Genomic DNA, 16,799 nt, shown 5'->3' with positions numbered 1-16,799 from the left:
AAATAAATTGTCATGGGAGCAGTGTGGGTGTGTCTCGCCCCAAAGCTAGCTAGCATAGGATTAAGCTAAAAAAAAATGTTTTTTTAAATGTGAGCAGGATGAAGACCGAATGAAAACATGTGCAAGGAGTTCCCTGTCGAGGGTTAACGAAAAAAAGCACAAGTCTGCTTGTTGGTTGTGCACGTGCATTGGAGGCTGGCTGGTGACAAACGACTTCCCCAACACCTGCTCGCCTCGGCGCCGGCACGCAGTTTGGGAGAAATTTGCTCCAATTTAAGAGGCGTAAAAAGGCGGCGTGTGAAGTCGTTAATAACGCAAAAAAAACGTGCGTTCCCCACTGTCGCCGTGTTTTTTTTTTTTTTTTTTATGGAGGCGGCGGCGTAAAGGTCGTTACTCTCTGTCAAGTAGGGGGGAGGAACGGGGGGGGACTATTTTCTGCACGCGCGCGTTTTACTGCGGCCGTATTTTAGCCGGGCCTTTGTTTTAGCGCTATGTACTATTTAGTGTTATGTGCCAATTGTGTTTTCTTGCCATTGACACTCTGCTACAGTTACTGTGCAGCCCCATGAATACGTCGCCCGCCCTCCAATTTCCTCCCTTCCCCTGTGCTTCCCCCCTCCCTGGTAACCGTGGCGACCAACGCGGGAACACAAGTCCACTTTGTGTGGGGTCAAAGTAACCCCCGAGACGTCTGCTTCTTCCCGAGTGCCCCATGATGTCATATTGTCATAAATGGCAACTGAAGAGTCACGGTCGCTGACTTTTAAAGCCAAGCGTAGATCACAAAAAAATGGACGTTTTTTTGCATTTGGTCGTCTCACCTATTGATTTGCATCGAGCGAGCGCCCTGCAGGACTGGCCGATGACCACACAGACCGCAGCGGGGGAAGCAGGAAACCAGTAGACCCCCCCCCCTGTACACCCCCCCCCACAACACCGCCCACCTTTGTCAGCCCTTCATGTGCACGCTGGTGGCAAACTCCAGAAGATAAAGGAGCCCAAGCGCGCCTTTGATGTAAACGGACGGCTTCTATTCATTCGGCAGCGACGTCGTCTCTCCGAGAGCTCCACATGAAAGAAAGTTTTCCGGGCTGCCGATTGGCTCACAAATGTTGTTTTCGGCCCAATTTTCTGCCAATTGCAGTCCTTCAATGTCGTTGACCAAAACATGCAGCGCACATACTCCACACGGGAAGGCCAAGATTCGAACGCAGAACTCTGGGCTGTGGGGCACATGTGCTCAGCACCAGGCCGCCGTGTTTTGACGTCAATTCGATTTTAACTCATTCAGTACCAGCCAATTCTGGACCAAGTCTGAAAAGACGTTTAAAAACGTCTTTGGGAGTGAATGAGTTGAAGGGCATTGTTACGATCGCGTTTTAAAAAAAAATATATTAACATTTGAAAAAATCTGCACCGATCCAGCAATTGCAATCGGTTGGCTCGGTGACGAAAATGACAAAACAAGCGCCAACCTTGCGCGGCGTCCAGACACAAAATGAAAGGGCGAGTCGGGCGGGGCCCTCCGCGGCTTCCCGAAGTGGGCCACTCCGCCGCGTCGGACTGACGGATGCGAGGGGGAGAAAGGAAAGGAGGGAAAATTGGGGGCTCTGGAGGACTTGGCCCAGATTGTGTGATTTATTCCACTCATTTGCTATGCGGCGGCGAGAAGAGAGCGCGAGAGGGGAGAGAGTTGGCGGCGGCAAACGCATTTACACGAGTGGCTGACACTCACTCACTCACGGGGTATGTGGCAGGATGATCAGAATGTGGAAATGGCGTTGATGCAGGACGTGCATGCTTAGACCAAAAAACGTTTTGTTTTTTTTTTAGCTGGTTGGCTTGGCTTTTGGTTGACCTACAAAAGGCGTTGTGGTCATTCGAAACGAGGCGATTTCACCAAACAGTGATCGGGCGCACTTGATTGATTGTCCTGTCCGCACGTGCTCGCAGCGTCTCGCGTTTCGATGACTCTCGCTCTCATTTGTTCATCAATTTGGAGCCCGATTTGTCTCGTTGGACTTTTGCGGTTCATGTCATCAACGTTTGTCGGAGGCGCGGCGGGAACGCGATCAGCGTCCTCACCTCAATACGTCACAGAAGTTTTTTTGGGGGGGGGGGGGGGGGCGACAAAGCGCCGAGGAGTCTAGACGGCGGTACAATCGTTCAATACGTATTGATGAAGTTCCGGAGGGACTTATTTCCGTTTGTATCGGAAGAGGAGCGCAGATGAGTCTTGTTGTGATAAATGAGGACCTCCATAGTACCAACGGCATTTACAAAAAAAAAATAAAATAGATGGCAACCAACCTGCGTACATTAGTGCCCTTTAGGGACCTTTGCTGTGACAATTTATTCCCCCCCCTACCAAATCGTCCACCTCCATGGACATAATAATAGCCTTTCTGTCATGAATAAATGCATAATTAATTCTTAATGTTTCAAAGAAAACACCGCGGGTGGCTGTTTTTGCACCTTTTGACCTCGCCATGACCTCTGTATGGATGATCATTCCTCTGCTGTTTTGCCCTTTTTGCTTTTTCGCCCTTCAAAGACCAAAAGGTGCACGTTGCCGTTTGAAATGTTGGGGGTGTCGCCATGGAAATGCTTCACACTTTGGAGATTCAGATTGACCGAAAACAAACGCTGGGGTATGTAGCCGATGGCGTGGCGGGACACTCACCTGACTTGTGTGCGGACGGCGTGGAATCGGGTCGCGCTCAGTGGCGGCGTAGATGGAGACCAGTTCAGTGTGCGGTCCGACGTTCGCCGGAAGTCAGCTGGGATCGGCTCCAGCGCTCCCCGGGGACCCTGCACAGGATGAGCGGTGTCCAAAAATGGGTCATGCAGCACAAAAGAATCACTTTTTTCGTGTGTGTGTGTGTGTGTGTGTGTGAGACTGGAAAATCAACATACTTCATTGTGAAAATTACATTTCATCCCCCCCCCCCTCAATATGTACAGGTGAAGAACCTTCCCTGCAGCTCCCAACGTCTTCGTGTTCATCTGTGGCATCAGTGCCTGCATCCCTCCCCCCCCCCCTCACCTCCATCACGCTCGCTCGCCCACCTGGCTGACATTCTCCTCCCTCACTTTTAATTGCACCCCCGGGGGCTGCGGCGTGGTTGCCGCGGCTCGCCGGGCGCCATAGGGTGCTTCGCCGTGTCGCTCGCGTCGCTCGTTAGAGGAGAAATACAAATTCAGAGGGAGGGGGTGGGGTGGGGTGGGGTGGGGGAGATCCAATGTAAAATGCCACCCGGCCCGTAAAAGGCCGTTGATGGCGCGCATCCGGGGCGTATTGATGAACGCGTTTTGTCTCCGCGGTGGCGGCGACCGCATTCTCCAAAAACCGATAGCTAGCTTTCATGGCTAATTGTTGTGATTGTAAATGTTCCGGCGGGCGCGGCGGCGAGCGTCCAATCATCGGGGGTGCACGCTGGGAAAATTGGCAGCAGACACATTAATCTCGCTTACGAGTTAGCGTGAGCACTCCGGTCTTATTGCTCTGCAGCCTGCGACACGCAATTTAAAGCAATTTGCTTTTTTCATTTTCATTTTTTTTTGTCTTTTTATGCAATTAGGCGGCACATGATATGAGGCCGCGGCGAAACAAAGAGGCCGCCAGTGTTTCTTCCAGGGCCGAGAAAATAAAGGGCGCCCCGGTGTAAACAGCGGCCCTTTCAATGAGAGAATATGATTACGGTGTCATGTTGTATTACACACCTTCAATGTGACGGCCGCGCTCCTCCGGGAAGCGGACGCGTCATGGCGAGACCCGCGTCGCCTTTTGCGAAATCGCCGCAGACGTCAGAGGAAGACACCGACGCTTCACTTTGCCTCTCCCGGGAGGCCGTAAATCACTTTGAAATCAACGATAATAATGATCACGATTCATTTAAAGGCCACTTCATGATCCTGCCGAGCCTCGTTCTTCGTAACGCTATTAAGTGGGGATAAAAGCCAAAGAGGTGAAGCGGCGCGTTGGAAAAAATAAAAGGCTCATTTACGGAGCTTTTAAGCACACACAACACATTTGTTGCTTTTAAGTGGAGCGTTTTTCTGCAACGCTTTGACTTGGTCCTGGGTTGCCATGGCGACGCCGGCTCCCATTGATCGCTTGACACAGTCGATCTGTTCACGGACCGACGGCCACGCGGTCAAACATGGAGCGGGACTCCAGGAAACTGGGAGAAAGGCCGCAAATATTCCATGCGGACAATCGGCCCGATTCTTAACGGGATGCTTCCGACTGAGTGGGGAAAAATTTGGGAAGCTCCAGCACGGCGGGTCCGCGTCCCGATACTTTTGTCCACCTCCATGCATTCTCATTTTTCACTTCCTCCCTCCTTCTACTTTGGTCCCAACTGCTTATTGTCTCCACGTTTTGATTCCTGTCCGTGTCCCAATATTTTTGTCCACATTTCACTTTTTCATTTTTGACTCCCGAGTACTTTGTCTTGAAAAAAAAAATTTTTCGCTTCCACAATGTGTGCCAAACATTTCTTTTTTGTCCAAACTCATTTTTCTTCGCATTGCAGGTGTCCCAATACTTTTGTCCAGCAGGTGCTTAGAAAGTCACGTTCCTCCTTTTTCACGCAAGCATTCCAAACTTTTACTTTTTGATTCCTGTATTGGTCCCAATACTCACAAACCCCAATTTTTATCCATTTCTTTTTCTTTTTTTTCATTTCGAGTGAGTATCCCCGACACTTTTCCTTCCGAGTACCTTTCGCAATATTTTGTCCAAACGACACGTTGATCAATAAAAAGTGTCAACTGTAACGTTACGAGCGAAACGTTCCTTCCATTTGGCCTCCGTCGCGCGGCACAAATGCGGCACGGCAGGCATTTTGTCATCGCCGCCGGGCGACACGCGGCTCCCCATAGCATTCCTAACCGGCAGTAACATTTTGATTTTTTTGCGTGTGTGTCTTTTGACGTGGGATAATAAAGCTTGCCAGGAGAGTTATGGGGGGAGGGCAAGGAGCGACGCAACATGACCTGCGGGCTTTGACAAATGTGGTCAAGGGGCGAGTGTTCCTCTGGGGCGCGGCGCCGCTCACGACGGCGCAAGGCATTAGCTTTTCCGCAGTGACATTATGAAGAAATCCATGGAAAAGGCCGACGCGCCGCTGCTCGGGGACGGCGAGCAGAAAGCTTATGAGCCTGCCTTACCCCCCCCCCCCCTCCCCCCACCCCCCCAGGGACCCGCTGGTATTTTCCACCGAGTCTAGGCCTACAGCTAATCGATAGCTCGCCCGTCCCATATGCTCCGAGCTGCCGTCAATTAAGGCAATTCATAAAGTCGAGTGTGCGGGAGGGAAACCGCGCCGTCGCATTTAGAGGATTTGGATAGCGAGTAGAGCGGCGAGGGACGTGCAATGAATTGCTTTTATTCCTGTCGGCATCCCAAGAGTAATTTTGCCAGGCATTTTTTTTTTCCTGTCAGCATCCTGATGCTTTTAGCCCAAACGCGACATTTTCTTGGCTTTTCAGACCGATACTTCAGACCACGCTGCGCATCTTCTCCGTCTTCTAAGTGTCCCAATACTTTTGCCCCCACTCCGATTGTCTTCAAATTTTTCTTCATTCTTGACCTTTCACTTCCATTTCATGTCCCAATACTTTTTATCCACCACCTTATTTCTTCCGCCTCCCGTTGATTTGTGTCATGATCGCAAATTCCGCATTTTCGTCACTTTTTTTTTCTATCCCGGCGCGCTGTCAATGAAATATATTCATCAGGTCAAACCCCGCTCGATTGTGGGAGGGAAGCCGCCTGGTCGTTTTGAGGATTTGGATAGCAAAAGGGGGAGCGGCAGTGGTGGTCACAGTCCATCCCTCCACGGGCATTATTAAACCAGCGGCTCACTTCCACCTGCTTCCATCAGCACCTCCGTCAGTGACCCCAAGCTCCTCTCCTCTCTCTTTTTTTTTTTTTTTTTTTTTTTAAATTCCCGCAGCGGCTGCTGATCCCGGCAGAGGACACATGCAAAGTGAGTGGCTTTCAGAGCCAAGCAGAGCCGTCATGCATATCAGCTTTGGCCCGTGCAAGCAAAGCAGGCGGCTGGGGGGCCGGGGAGAAAAAGGAAGAGGTGGGGGGGAATGCTGTAAAGTGCAACGCAGGGAGAAAAAAAAGAGAGAGAGAGAGAGAGCCTTCAATTTGCCTCATAAGGAGAAATGAGGGCACGGTGGCCTGGCAGAGACGGCAATGGATGGACCCGCGTCCTACGTCGGGACTGCTGACGCTGCTCTGACAGGACGTCCCTTTTAACGCCATCGCCGAGAAACTCATCTTGCCGTCACAAATTTCTTTTGACGCTCACGTTGGGAGTCCATTGGCGAATACGGTCATGAAGAGATTTGGGGGTGACCGGAGCTGTCGGCGTCGAGACAGTTCCAAAGCTTTTTGCACTTGGACCAAGTCTTGAAGGATCCGGCGGATTGGGGTGAGGCTTGGGTAGGATTAAACCTGGCGACGCAGGATGGAACAGTGAACGGGATTGGGAATTCCTCCCTTCGTTCAGAGTTAGACTTTCAGACCGGCTCTTTTCAGGCTTCCTTCTCCCCAGCCACTTCATCCAGCTCTGCAAGCCAGGAGACAAAATCTTCCCTCCAACATGTTCCGAGTCATCCCTGTGGCCTTCTCCCGGTCGGAAGTGGCCCAGGACACCTCACCAGGGAGGAGTCCAAGAAGGTCGAATCAGATGCCTGAGCCACTTCAACCGGCTCTTCTCGATGGGGAAAGAGTAGAAGCTCTCGTCCGAGCCAACCAACATTTTAGATGCTGTGATCTTTGAGGCAGCCTTGCAATTTTCTCTGCACAACTCTTGATGACATACACTCAATTTATTCCCCTCACCCACATCTTTGACTGGATTCATTTAGATTTTACTTTAGGATGTTAAAAAAAAATAAAAGTCAACTTTTCGGGAAATATCTGCCAACACAAGGCCCAACTCAGCAACTTTTCGTTATTGTTTTCGGTTCAAGTCAGTAATTAGTCAGCTTGCTCGCTTTGTGGCACCTGACAGTACCCTGGCATCTATTGTTTAGAAACGTTCTGAAAAGCTTTGTTCAAACGCCCACACGTGGTGAATTTCAACCAAGAAAACATTTGCGCTGCGAGTGACATCATCAGGATCAGCCCCGCCTCCACCCGTCCCCCACGTCTCCTCGCCCCGCACTTCTCGCTCCATTTCCCGCCTTCCCCTCTGACTCTTCGGCTGCGCTTCACCGTGCAGGTCAGGCTACTTAATTCATGTGCGGAGACGCCGTTCCCTCATTTCTCACACCGCGGCAGGCTGCCCCCTTGCGGACCCGTTGATAACCTTCCTTTCAACCTCAGAGCGAGAACGGAATAATGGGGACTGAAAATTGTGTCCGCAACCAACTTCTTTCTTTTCCTCGCATCCTACGCCGCTTCCTTTGGCCTTGTGAGGCCGCCCGTCGCCTTTCGCAAATAGGCATTTACTGTAAAGCGCTATCTTCCGAGTAAATGGAGTGAGGTTGCCACCGCCATGGTCATTCTGCCGCGCGTGATAACGACGTGCGATGCTTTCAGCAGATACAGACCGACGCCCTCCTCCCGGCCCCCCTCGAAAGGCGCCCGCCCCCGTTCCATTACTTGATGATTCTCATTCTCCGACTCGATGCAGATAAAAGTGCAGTCGCATCCGCGTACAACCACGTGCAACTTTTCCAATCTGGTGTTATCACCAGAGGCCTGTCCATCAAACGGCAAACACATGAAGGCGCAACGGCGCCCAGCAGGAAGTGCCCATCAAAAGGCCCGCAAGAAGTTGGAATGCTTTTATCGCGCATAAGTTTCCACAAAAATCCAAGTTCAAGTTGACTTTGTTGCCGCACTTACCACAAAAAGCGGCCACATCAAAACAGAAGTTTTCACAAAGATCACAGGCGAGCCGTACATTAGCACTCATGTCTGCTTCCAGAAAGCTGACCTACAAATGTCTGGTAAGCGGTATAAAATACTTGCACAATTATGGCCCAAAAAAATAATAATTACCCCTAACTATTGTCATCAATACTGTAATCATAACCGTTACTCATCATGTCGTATTTTTATTGCACGAAAAGAAAAACTGAGAAAAAAAAAAACGACGTCAATTTTGTTGGCTGATAAAAGGTTGAGAAAATGCTTGATTAGACAGCGAGCATAGGCTGGATTTAAAATGGAAATAATTGCGCAAGATGATCATCAGATGGATTTTTGCGATGTATTGCGGACGGAATCTTTGTCACTCGTGAGTTTCGAGCGGCAGCAAATCTGAAGAGGGAAACAACAACAACAACAATAGTCGCCGATGCACTTTCATCCGCTAAGTGAATGGGACAAGGAGCCAAAAGCATGAATAAAAAATGAAAACACAAAGAAAATTGAGAAGAGGCTTGTATGGAACCCTATGATGGCTTACTTGCACCAATTTATTGATTGTTTGACTGATTGACCTCAACCCCATCTTCACTCGATTGGTTTGATCTGAAAATCCTTTTTCCTGATTCCAGGTTGCGTCTTAGGGCTCACTTTCTGCTTACGGATCCAGTATGACGACCGACACATCACTCTGACCCGAAGACCGCGAGAAACAAAACGCCGAAGGAGGGAGGAGGAGGGGCAAGGGGCTGAGGAGCCAAAGCCCGGTCGCCATGCAGACGCTGTGCGTGTTGATGGCGCTGTGGGTCGCCGCCCAGGTGGGCACGGCCCCAGCCACGGGGCTGAGGCCGGCGCGAAAGACTTCGGCGGGACACAAGATGCCGACGGGCTTGACGGGGCAGGACGCCAACGGGGTGCCGCTCAGGCGCTCCAAGCGAGGATGGATGTGGAATCAGTTCTTCCTGCTGGAAGAGTACACTGGCAACGACCTGCAGTATGTCGGCAAGGTAAAACGCCGGCTTTCAAATTTAATGATGACTCTTTTCAGGGGAATTCAAGGCAGAAAAATTCTCATTTTGTCCTCGATCGCCCTCTACTGTTGACTGAAATAGGCATCAGAATGCCTTCGGGCTCGCGTTGCAAACGGTTGGCCTGTTTTCTGGCTTTGGTCACATGACATGTAAAAAGAGACAAAGATGGTAAAAATGTCCAAATGGTGGTGGTGGTGGTTTTTGGCAGCAGCGAGTCCCAAGAGAATCGTTTCCCAATCCACGTGAGGGTGACGACGCCACGCCGGCAAGGTCGGGCCGACGGAAGAAAAGCGCTTTTGTGCGTGCCTCTGAATGGACTCGATCACTTTGCATTCCGCCGGCATGGAAGGACTCAGGATAGACTCCTTCCAGCAAATGAGATGAGGCCACGTACATGTATCTCCTCCACGAGGCGGCCGGCGAGCGAGCCGTGACTTTGAGTGAGCCTCTAAAAGGATTACATCGCCGACAACACAACACGTCCGGAAGAAGACAGCCAGAAAACAAAGCGTGACTCAAAAGCGGCGTATCGCTCGCCGTGCGTCCTCGCTAATAGACAAAGATCGAGAACTGTGTATATTGCGCACACACACACACAGTGTAAGTAAAAATATATAGATACATACATTCATACATACATACACATGCATAATTTAATTGGTTTGAGATAAGGTTTCAAACTCGGTCTAGGGTTTCTAAATTGAGTTTTAAATTAGAATTGGGGCTTCAAAGTAGGGTTTCAAATAACAGTTAGGGTTTTAAAGTCGGCTTTTAAACTAGGAATCGGGTTTCGAGGGTTACCGAACCGGAAGCTTGAAGCATCGTGGGTGTAGTTACTCTCGCCACCGCTAGGGTGCCCGAAAGTGCCGTGTTCGTAAACGATCAGCAAACTACACCAAAGAGATGCTGTACAATTTCCATGCGCTACACAACGCAGTCCATGCAATGGCAAGCAATGTTTTGGAAGTCGAGGGATACATTTTAAATATATTTTTTTTACACACAAGGGCCAACAGAAACGGGTTTTGTCAAACCCGACATGTTTGAGCCGATCGGGACATCGGAGCCGGAAGTAAAAAATAAAAGTGATGGACTGTGACAACGCCACATACGTTTGCGCTTGCAACCTCAACTCAGTAACACAACAACAGCTTTCGAGAACTGAACAGTCAGCCGCGCTGAGCGTGTGGGATTCATAACAATTTGTTGGCCGGATATGAAATGTTCCAACACGGGGACAATCTGAAGCTGCAGTTTTCCATGCTTGAAAATTGTAGATGTATATCATATGCACAGTAAAAACAACGATAGCACTAAACATTGAATGGTGGGGGGTTTTGTAGCCTACAAACACGCCGTACAGAAAGGCATCGCCGTGTCGGGCAGAATAAGTACATATTGCACTCACTGAATATATTTCTTTCAACGGTTCAATTCAAAATGAAAATGTTTAGGTGGCGTAGCAGGTGCGTGTAAATAACTGCTCACCTCTCGCCAGCGCTGCTTCTCGAATGCAGCGCGACGTCCGGGGTTCTTCCTGCTGCTGGGGCTTGAAGTTGCGTTTGCCGAAGGGAAAACGTTGGCACAGAAGCTGGTTTCAGCCCGGGTCGAGCTCCACTCGTGTATACGATGCTCTCGCCAAATGCTTGCTGAAGGACCCCGCAGAGCTTGAGTACTCGCTTGGCGACGACAGTTGTCCACGATTTTCTTCCGTGCCGTTTCAGTTCCGAGCATGGAATTTTATATTTTTTATCCTTTGGAAAGCTGAAGAAACTTTTACTACTCCCCTTGCCGTCATTGTAAACAACTGTCACACAATGAATAAACCACTGTCAAAGTGAAGAAGCAAGGGGGACGTACCTCAAAACAACACAACACCTGTAACGGGAGCTTAATTGTTCGACGTCGGTGACGTCACAGCTCCAGAAATACCCGAACACGAGAGGGCGCAAGATTGAAACCGCAGACGGCACATTCCGAATTGTTTTGAGTGATGAAATTGCGCTGTAACCACAATCTAATCATTTATGGTCAAAAAACGACTTTAAACCCCTACAATCATCATTTTAAAACTACTTTTAAACCCAAACCTGAATTTAAAACCCTTCTTTAAAACCTTAGTCCTACTTTAAAACCCAACTTTGAAAACCGAACCCAAGTTTGCACCTCGAACTGAAACCCAGACTCAAGCGAAACTCAAGCAAATCGAATCTTGCAGCAATTCGTTTGGGGGTCCGTGGGATTTGTGTGCGTGGGGGGGGGGGGGGGGGGGGGGGCTAATCTTACCACGTCACCCAACGGCATTGCGTTGCCACCCGCAGGCTCTCATTAGCAGGCCAGCCTCACTCCGGCCTCGGCTTCCTGTCACCGGGGGAAGAGAATGTTTGTTTCTTGCATTACGGGGCCACTCCACCAAAGGGCACGCGTGTGCTTGCGTGCGTGCGTGCGTGCTTGCGTGTGTGTGCGGTGCACACGCTTAATGGCCTGTGGTGGAATGCCAGTGTTTGTGCTGCACTATCATATCTCATCAAGTATTTACAGCCCCTGATAGGCCCCCACTGCTCACGGGCCGACTGGGCAGACCTTGCCGTGTTTGTCTGCATTAGCAAACGGGCGGCTGGGATCGGAGGGGGAGGTGGGGGTTGCAGCATTGCCAACTCATTTTCAGGGCATGTTGCTGGCTAGCAGGTCTATTTGTTGCTAAAAGTTGTCAAATAACGTGGCAATTACGTGATTACCCGCCGTCAAATGTTTCACCCCAAGTCGCACCTGAGAAAATATCGACATCTCCCAAGTGCCATCATAACAACATTCAAATTCATCTTAAAAAAAAGTTCCTCAAGAAGTGTTTGCAAGCAAACACCTCCAAAAGATGGTTGTACTGCAAAGTTAAATATAACTGAACTGTACTGACTTAACACTGTCACCGAAAAATGCTCGTCTTTTTTTTTTCTGTCGCTGGATATATCGTTAGCCGAATGACATAATCGCTCTTAACTAAGATTTTGAGGGATACTGACCAAAAATACATATTTTTTAGCAAACATTTTAAAATTGATCTCGTGACAGTGCGAACGCAGATAAAATAAGATTGCGAGCTCCGCGTGACTCAGCGGCAGCAGCAATGACGGCAATGTCTTGTGACGGCCCAAAGCAAGTGTGTGTGCGCAAGCATGCGCAGGCATACGTGTGTGTGTGTGCGTGTGTGTAGCGGGGTGGCGGAGGACCAGCTGCTCGTCTTGGCACGGAACAAACAATATGGTACAGGCCCCACTCTACCTGCTCCATGGCAACCCCCCCCCCCACCACCCACCACCACCATCTTCTTTTTTAGCCTCATATAGATAGATAGATAATAAAAAAACATCATCTTCATCATTGCATAATAAGAGTGTGTGCTAGGAGGAGGGGGGGGTGAAGTGGGAGGGGTGAGTCGACTGGAGGGGTACACAGGGGGGCGCTCACTTTTAATAACGCTCATCTCCTTTGTAGCACAAGGAGGCACTAAGATGAGGATTCATGACCCCACCTCCCGCCCTCTCATGATATTAATATCATAATGAACATAATAACGTGCGCTTATTTTCTGTGATCTTGAACCTGCCGCGATCAAACTACACATAACAGGACACCAGCGAGACAGACAGCCAACCAGCCAGGGCAAAGCGTTGGGAAATTATGATTTTTTTTGGGGGGGGGGGGGGTTCATTCTGGGCTGCAACCGTCATCCTGTCCAATTTCCTCTGGTAACATTTTGCTCGGAAATATCCATGTGTAGAAATGTGAGGCACATTGACATTGTTTCCTGTGGTTTAAAAAAAGGAATAAAAAAATCCATACACATCAATGAACCATGGAAGATGCTCACGTTAGCACCATTTCGAAAGGGGGGATGTAGTGCACTAAAAACAAAACAAACAAAAAAAAGTAACTCCATTGCACCTTCTAGGGTGCACTGTTGCTTGACTTTCCACATGACCACACGTTGCTGGCCCGATTTGTGAGTGAGGCGACCATCTGGCCACTTGACGGCTGCCAGTTCTCCACAGGCCAGGACATGAGGCCTGCGAGGCTAACTGGCTAATTGCCCTGAGTGCCCCCCCCCTTCCCCACCCGCACGCCAGCCCTCGCCCCTTTCTCGTGCCATCTTCACTTCAACTCGAGCGACGCCTGCATCGATCGGGTGTTAGCATTTGCCGCGCTCCCGGCGGATTTGTTTCCCAAACAAAGACGGTTGGCTGCTAAGTTGCGACGCGCAGATGTCTGATAAGCAGCGAGACCGCGACGGTCACGTTTTCCCAACACCGTTTATTTCTGTTGACAATGCTAAATTCTTTATTTTTTTTAAAAAAAGGCCCACTTAACGCAAGTATTGTGACCAAGCTATTAACCAATCACGTCAAGGTCCACAATTTGGATGCTAGTAGCGCGGAGTCAAGTCGCGCTGAGTTTTGCTAGTAACATCTAGTCGTGCTCCCAGAATGCTCATGTAGCAAATGCTTCGTCCAGCTGTGCCACTTTAAGTGTATGTTCAATAAGACATTGATCCGATGTGGGGTACGGCGAAGTGAAGGCCCCCGCAGTGACTTCTGTTCCGCCTCCTGGTGAGCCGGGTAGGGCATCAAGGGGATCAATGGAGTAGCGAGGGCGCAGAGGAATGACACAAGCCAACATGGGAGCGTTGCTTGTTTGAACTCTGAGTTGCTGTGAAAAGATGTAGAATAGGGTTTCAAATCGTGGGTAAGGTTTGAGAGCAAAATTAGGGCTTCAAGCCAAGGTTAGGGTTACTAAGCAGGATTTTAAATCAAAGAGGTTTTCAAATTGGAACTTTTAAGTCAGTGTTTGCGTTTGGAAAGAAGAAATGACGGCGATTGCGGTCTTCCTCTCAGCTCCACTCGGATTCGGACCGCGAGGACGGCAGCGTGCGCTACGTGTTGACGGGCGACGGCGCCGGGACGCTGTTCAAGATCGACGAAAACTCAGGCGACATCCACGCCACCAAGCGCCTGGACCGCGAGGAGAAGGCCTACTACGTGCTCCACGCCAAGGCCGTCAACCGTTTCACCAACGAGTCCCTGGAGGGCGAGTCCGACTTCATCATCAAGATTCACGACATCAATGACAATGAGCCGCGCTTCACCAAAGACCCCTACATCGCCAGGGTGCCCGAGATGGCCGACATCGGTAAGGAAATGATTCACGCCTGCCCGAATCCCCAAATTCTAGATTATTTTTAAGGTTTTTATTTCGTGGACCTAGATAGTTCACTTGATTCGATAACTGATTCAGTTTGGTAGAAGAAACACTTTTGCATGAACACTTGATTATTCATTTTGCTCAATATTTCGTAAAGTAATTCGAACTTAATGATGAAAAATAGCATTCAAAATATTTTGTCATCATTTAAAAAAACAAAATCTCACACCTCATCAAGGCAATTCAAAATCAGTTGCAGGTTTCCAAGGTTTTAGCATATTAGCATAGCATCTTGCGCTTACACCCAATGAGCCAAGATGGCAGCTCTCACTCGTGCATCTATTTTTGGACTTCTCACCCATTAAATGTTTCTCCTCAATTAATTTGGCGCCGCGCGTAATGAAGCAACACGGCGGAGCCACGCGGGAGCTAGCGCTTAGCTAATCACGCCTTCAGTGGGGACTTGTATCACGTCGGAACAATAGCAACCATCAATAAAATCGCACGTAACCGTTCGGAGTCAAAATTTATATCATCACATGGCAAAAACATTGACGTAAAATAAATCCTACTCACCAGCTACACGAATTGTAAAATACAAATGTCAAATGTGGGTCCGTGAAGAATCCCATTGCCGGCGCGAAACAAAACGCCGTTTTTGGTCCCACCCCGCAGGCACTCCCGTCATCCAGGTGACGGCGCTGGACGCTGACGATGCCACCTACGGAAACAGCGCCAAGGTGGTCTACAGCATCCTGGAGGGGCAGCCCTACTTCTCGGTGGACCCCGAAACCGGTCAGCGGCTTCTCACTTTTACCAAACGGCCGCACGTTCGTATTGCACGTGACATAAATATTGATATGTGATTCTTTTTACGTCTGCATTTTCGTTGGGTTACTTCTTTTTTTCCATACGGTATTCACAATGTTGTACTGCTTTGAATGGAGCTAAAATGGCGGCACGTGTCCTGCAGCTGCAGGGGGGAGGAGGGAGAGGGTCAGCAGCGGGTGGGGCGCGGCGGAGTGAGAGGAGGTCATGCTGGGGATTTGGAGTCAAAGGAGCGAGGCGCAAATGTCGCAGCTTGCTACTTTTAATCATTAATGTGCGCTTTGGATCCTATCCTGATCACCAAACAAAAGGAAGAGGGGGGGGGGGGGGTGAGATAAATAAATAAAAAACGAAGCCATTTGCAGATTAGCGTGTGGATTAGCGTTAATATGTTTGAGGCCACACGTGACGTGTAAGCCGCCATGAGTCGCACACACATGGATGAACATGGCATGTTCGGGAGAAGGATTACCTCATACGACGCAAACATGCAACCCAACTTTGGCTATAAAGTTGTTTCTGCAAAAATGAACTACCGAGCTGTCATCCCGTTTTTGATTTTGCCCAACGTGCTCCTTGCACTTTTATTTCCCTGCAGAAATCAGCTTTCGACATTGAAGTGAAAGCTCTGGAAGTTTGGAAAAGCTTTTGCATTTTGGGGAATGCTTTGCCCCCCCCATTTGATCGATTCATGCATGTTGATTTTTGATTTTTCAAAGTGCATCCTCACGCTGATGTGCACCGCTTACACTAACAATGCGGCTACAGAGAAAGAGAAGTGAGGAACATACAAAAAAGGGGAAAAAGTACAAAATAAAACCGAATGAGTTTGTCGTTGCCTAAAATTATCCCATGAATTATATGCCGGATGTGGTATCGGTGTGCACAGTATCAGCGATAAAATAAAGAGTATTTTCTTTTCTACATGCGAAGAGGGTTGAAAGAAAATAAATATATATATTATATACTGTATATATATATTTATTTTTTTAAATGGAAAAAATATATTTTTAATTTTATATTTTATTTTCGTTAAAGGTCATGTGACCCAGCTCAACTACAAACCACATGAAAATGTGTCCTTGACGTGAGAGCACAATGACGTCACGTTTGCTGAACTCTTGGCACATTTTTATTTTGATTTTTTTTTATTCCGAATAAAGGCGTGACAATAAAAAGTCATTAACAATCAGAAATCTTAATTTGCGCAAACGATCCGCATAACGAGGCGCATCCATCACTCGGGCGACAACCCCTGAATTAAAGGAGCGCCACGCGCTCGACGGCGTCTCGGCGACTTCATTACGAGGCGCATAAATCTCCTTCGCTGGAACGTCGTTAATTCCGGGCGACTATTTTGAGTTGCGCGTTGGGATGTTTGATGCGCCGGGAAGGAAGTTCATTATCTTTACGATGACGCTTCATAAAGCCGCCGTCAGTTACACGGCAGCGCAAGAATTCACAACCAATTCACTTTGTAAAGAGTTAATTATGATCGGAATCATAATTATTAGGGCTGCGTGATATGGCTTTAAAATGAAGAAATTATTTTATTTTTGTTGTTGTTGTAGGCATGATCAAGACGGCACTGCCGGGCATGGACCGAGAGGTCAAGGACAAGTACCAAGTGGTGATCCAGGCGAAGGACATGGCCGGACAGATGGGGGGTCTCTCTGGGACCACCACGGTCAGCATCACCCTGGCGGACGTCAACGACAACCCGCCGCGCTTCACCAAGAGTGAGTCTGCATCAGAGCAACGGCGTGCACGTTGGTCATGGTGGACAATACTGTAGAGATTCCAAACTGAAAACAACTCCAAAAATAAGAAAAAAAGAAAAAAAAAGA

At 48.9% G+C, this 16,799-nt stretch overlaps 1 protein-coding gene across 1 annotated transcript in view; it reads left to right on the top strand.

The window, feature by feature from the left end:
* The window catches only part of LOC147187006 (cadherin-6-like), a 38,748-nt gene that overhangs the window by 13,985 nt on the left and 7,964 nt on the right, over positions 1-16,799 (top strand). Inside the window, exons 2-5 of the mRNA XM_086101570.1 lie at positions 8,530-8,904; positions 13,818-14,112; positions 14,800-14,919; positions 16,524-16,691. Of these exons, the coding sequence (XP_085957696.1) occupies positions 8,671-8,904; positions 13,818-14,112; positions 14,800-14,919; positions 16,524-16,691 (817 nt within the window). The 5' untranslated portion in view covers positions 8,530-8,670. The remainder of the gene's footprint in view (positions 1-8,529; positions 8,905-13,817; positions 14,113-14,799; positions 14,920-16,523; positions 16,692-16,799) is intronic.

Source organism: Hippocampus guttulatus, chromosome 21 (genome assembly GCF_054856545.1).
Source record: "Hippocampus guttulatus isolate MCC_2025c chromosome 21, RoL_Hgut_1.0, whole genome shotgun sequence".
NCBI lineage: Eukaryota > Metazoa > Chordata > Actinopteri > Syngnathiformes > Syngnathidae > Hippocampus > Hippocampus guttulatus.
This window is presented reverse-complemented; position numbering and strand designations above follow the sequence as displayed.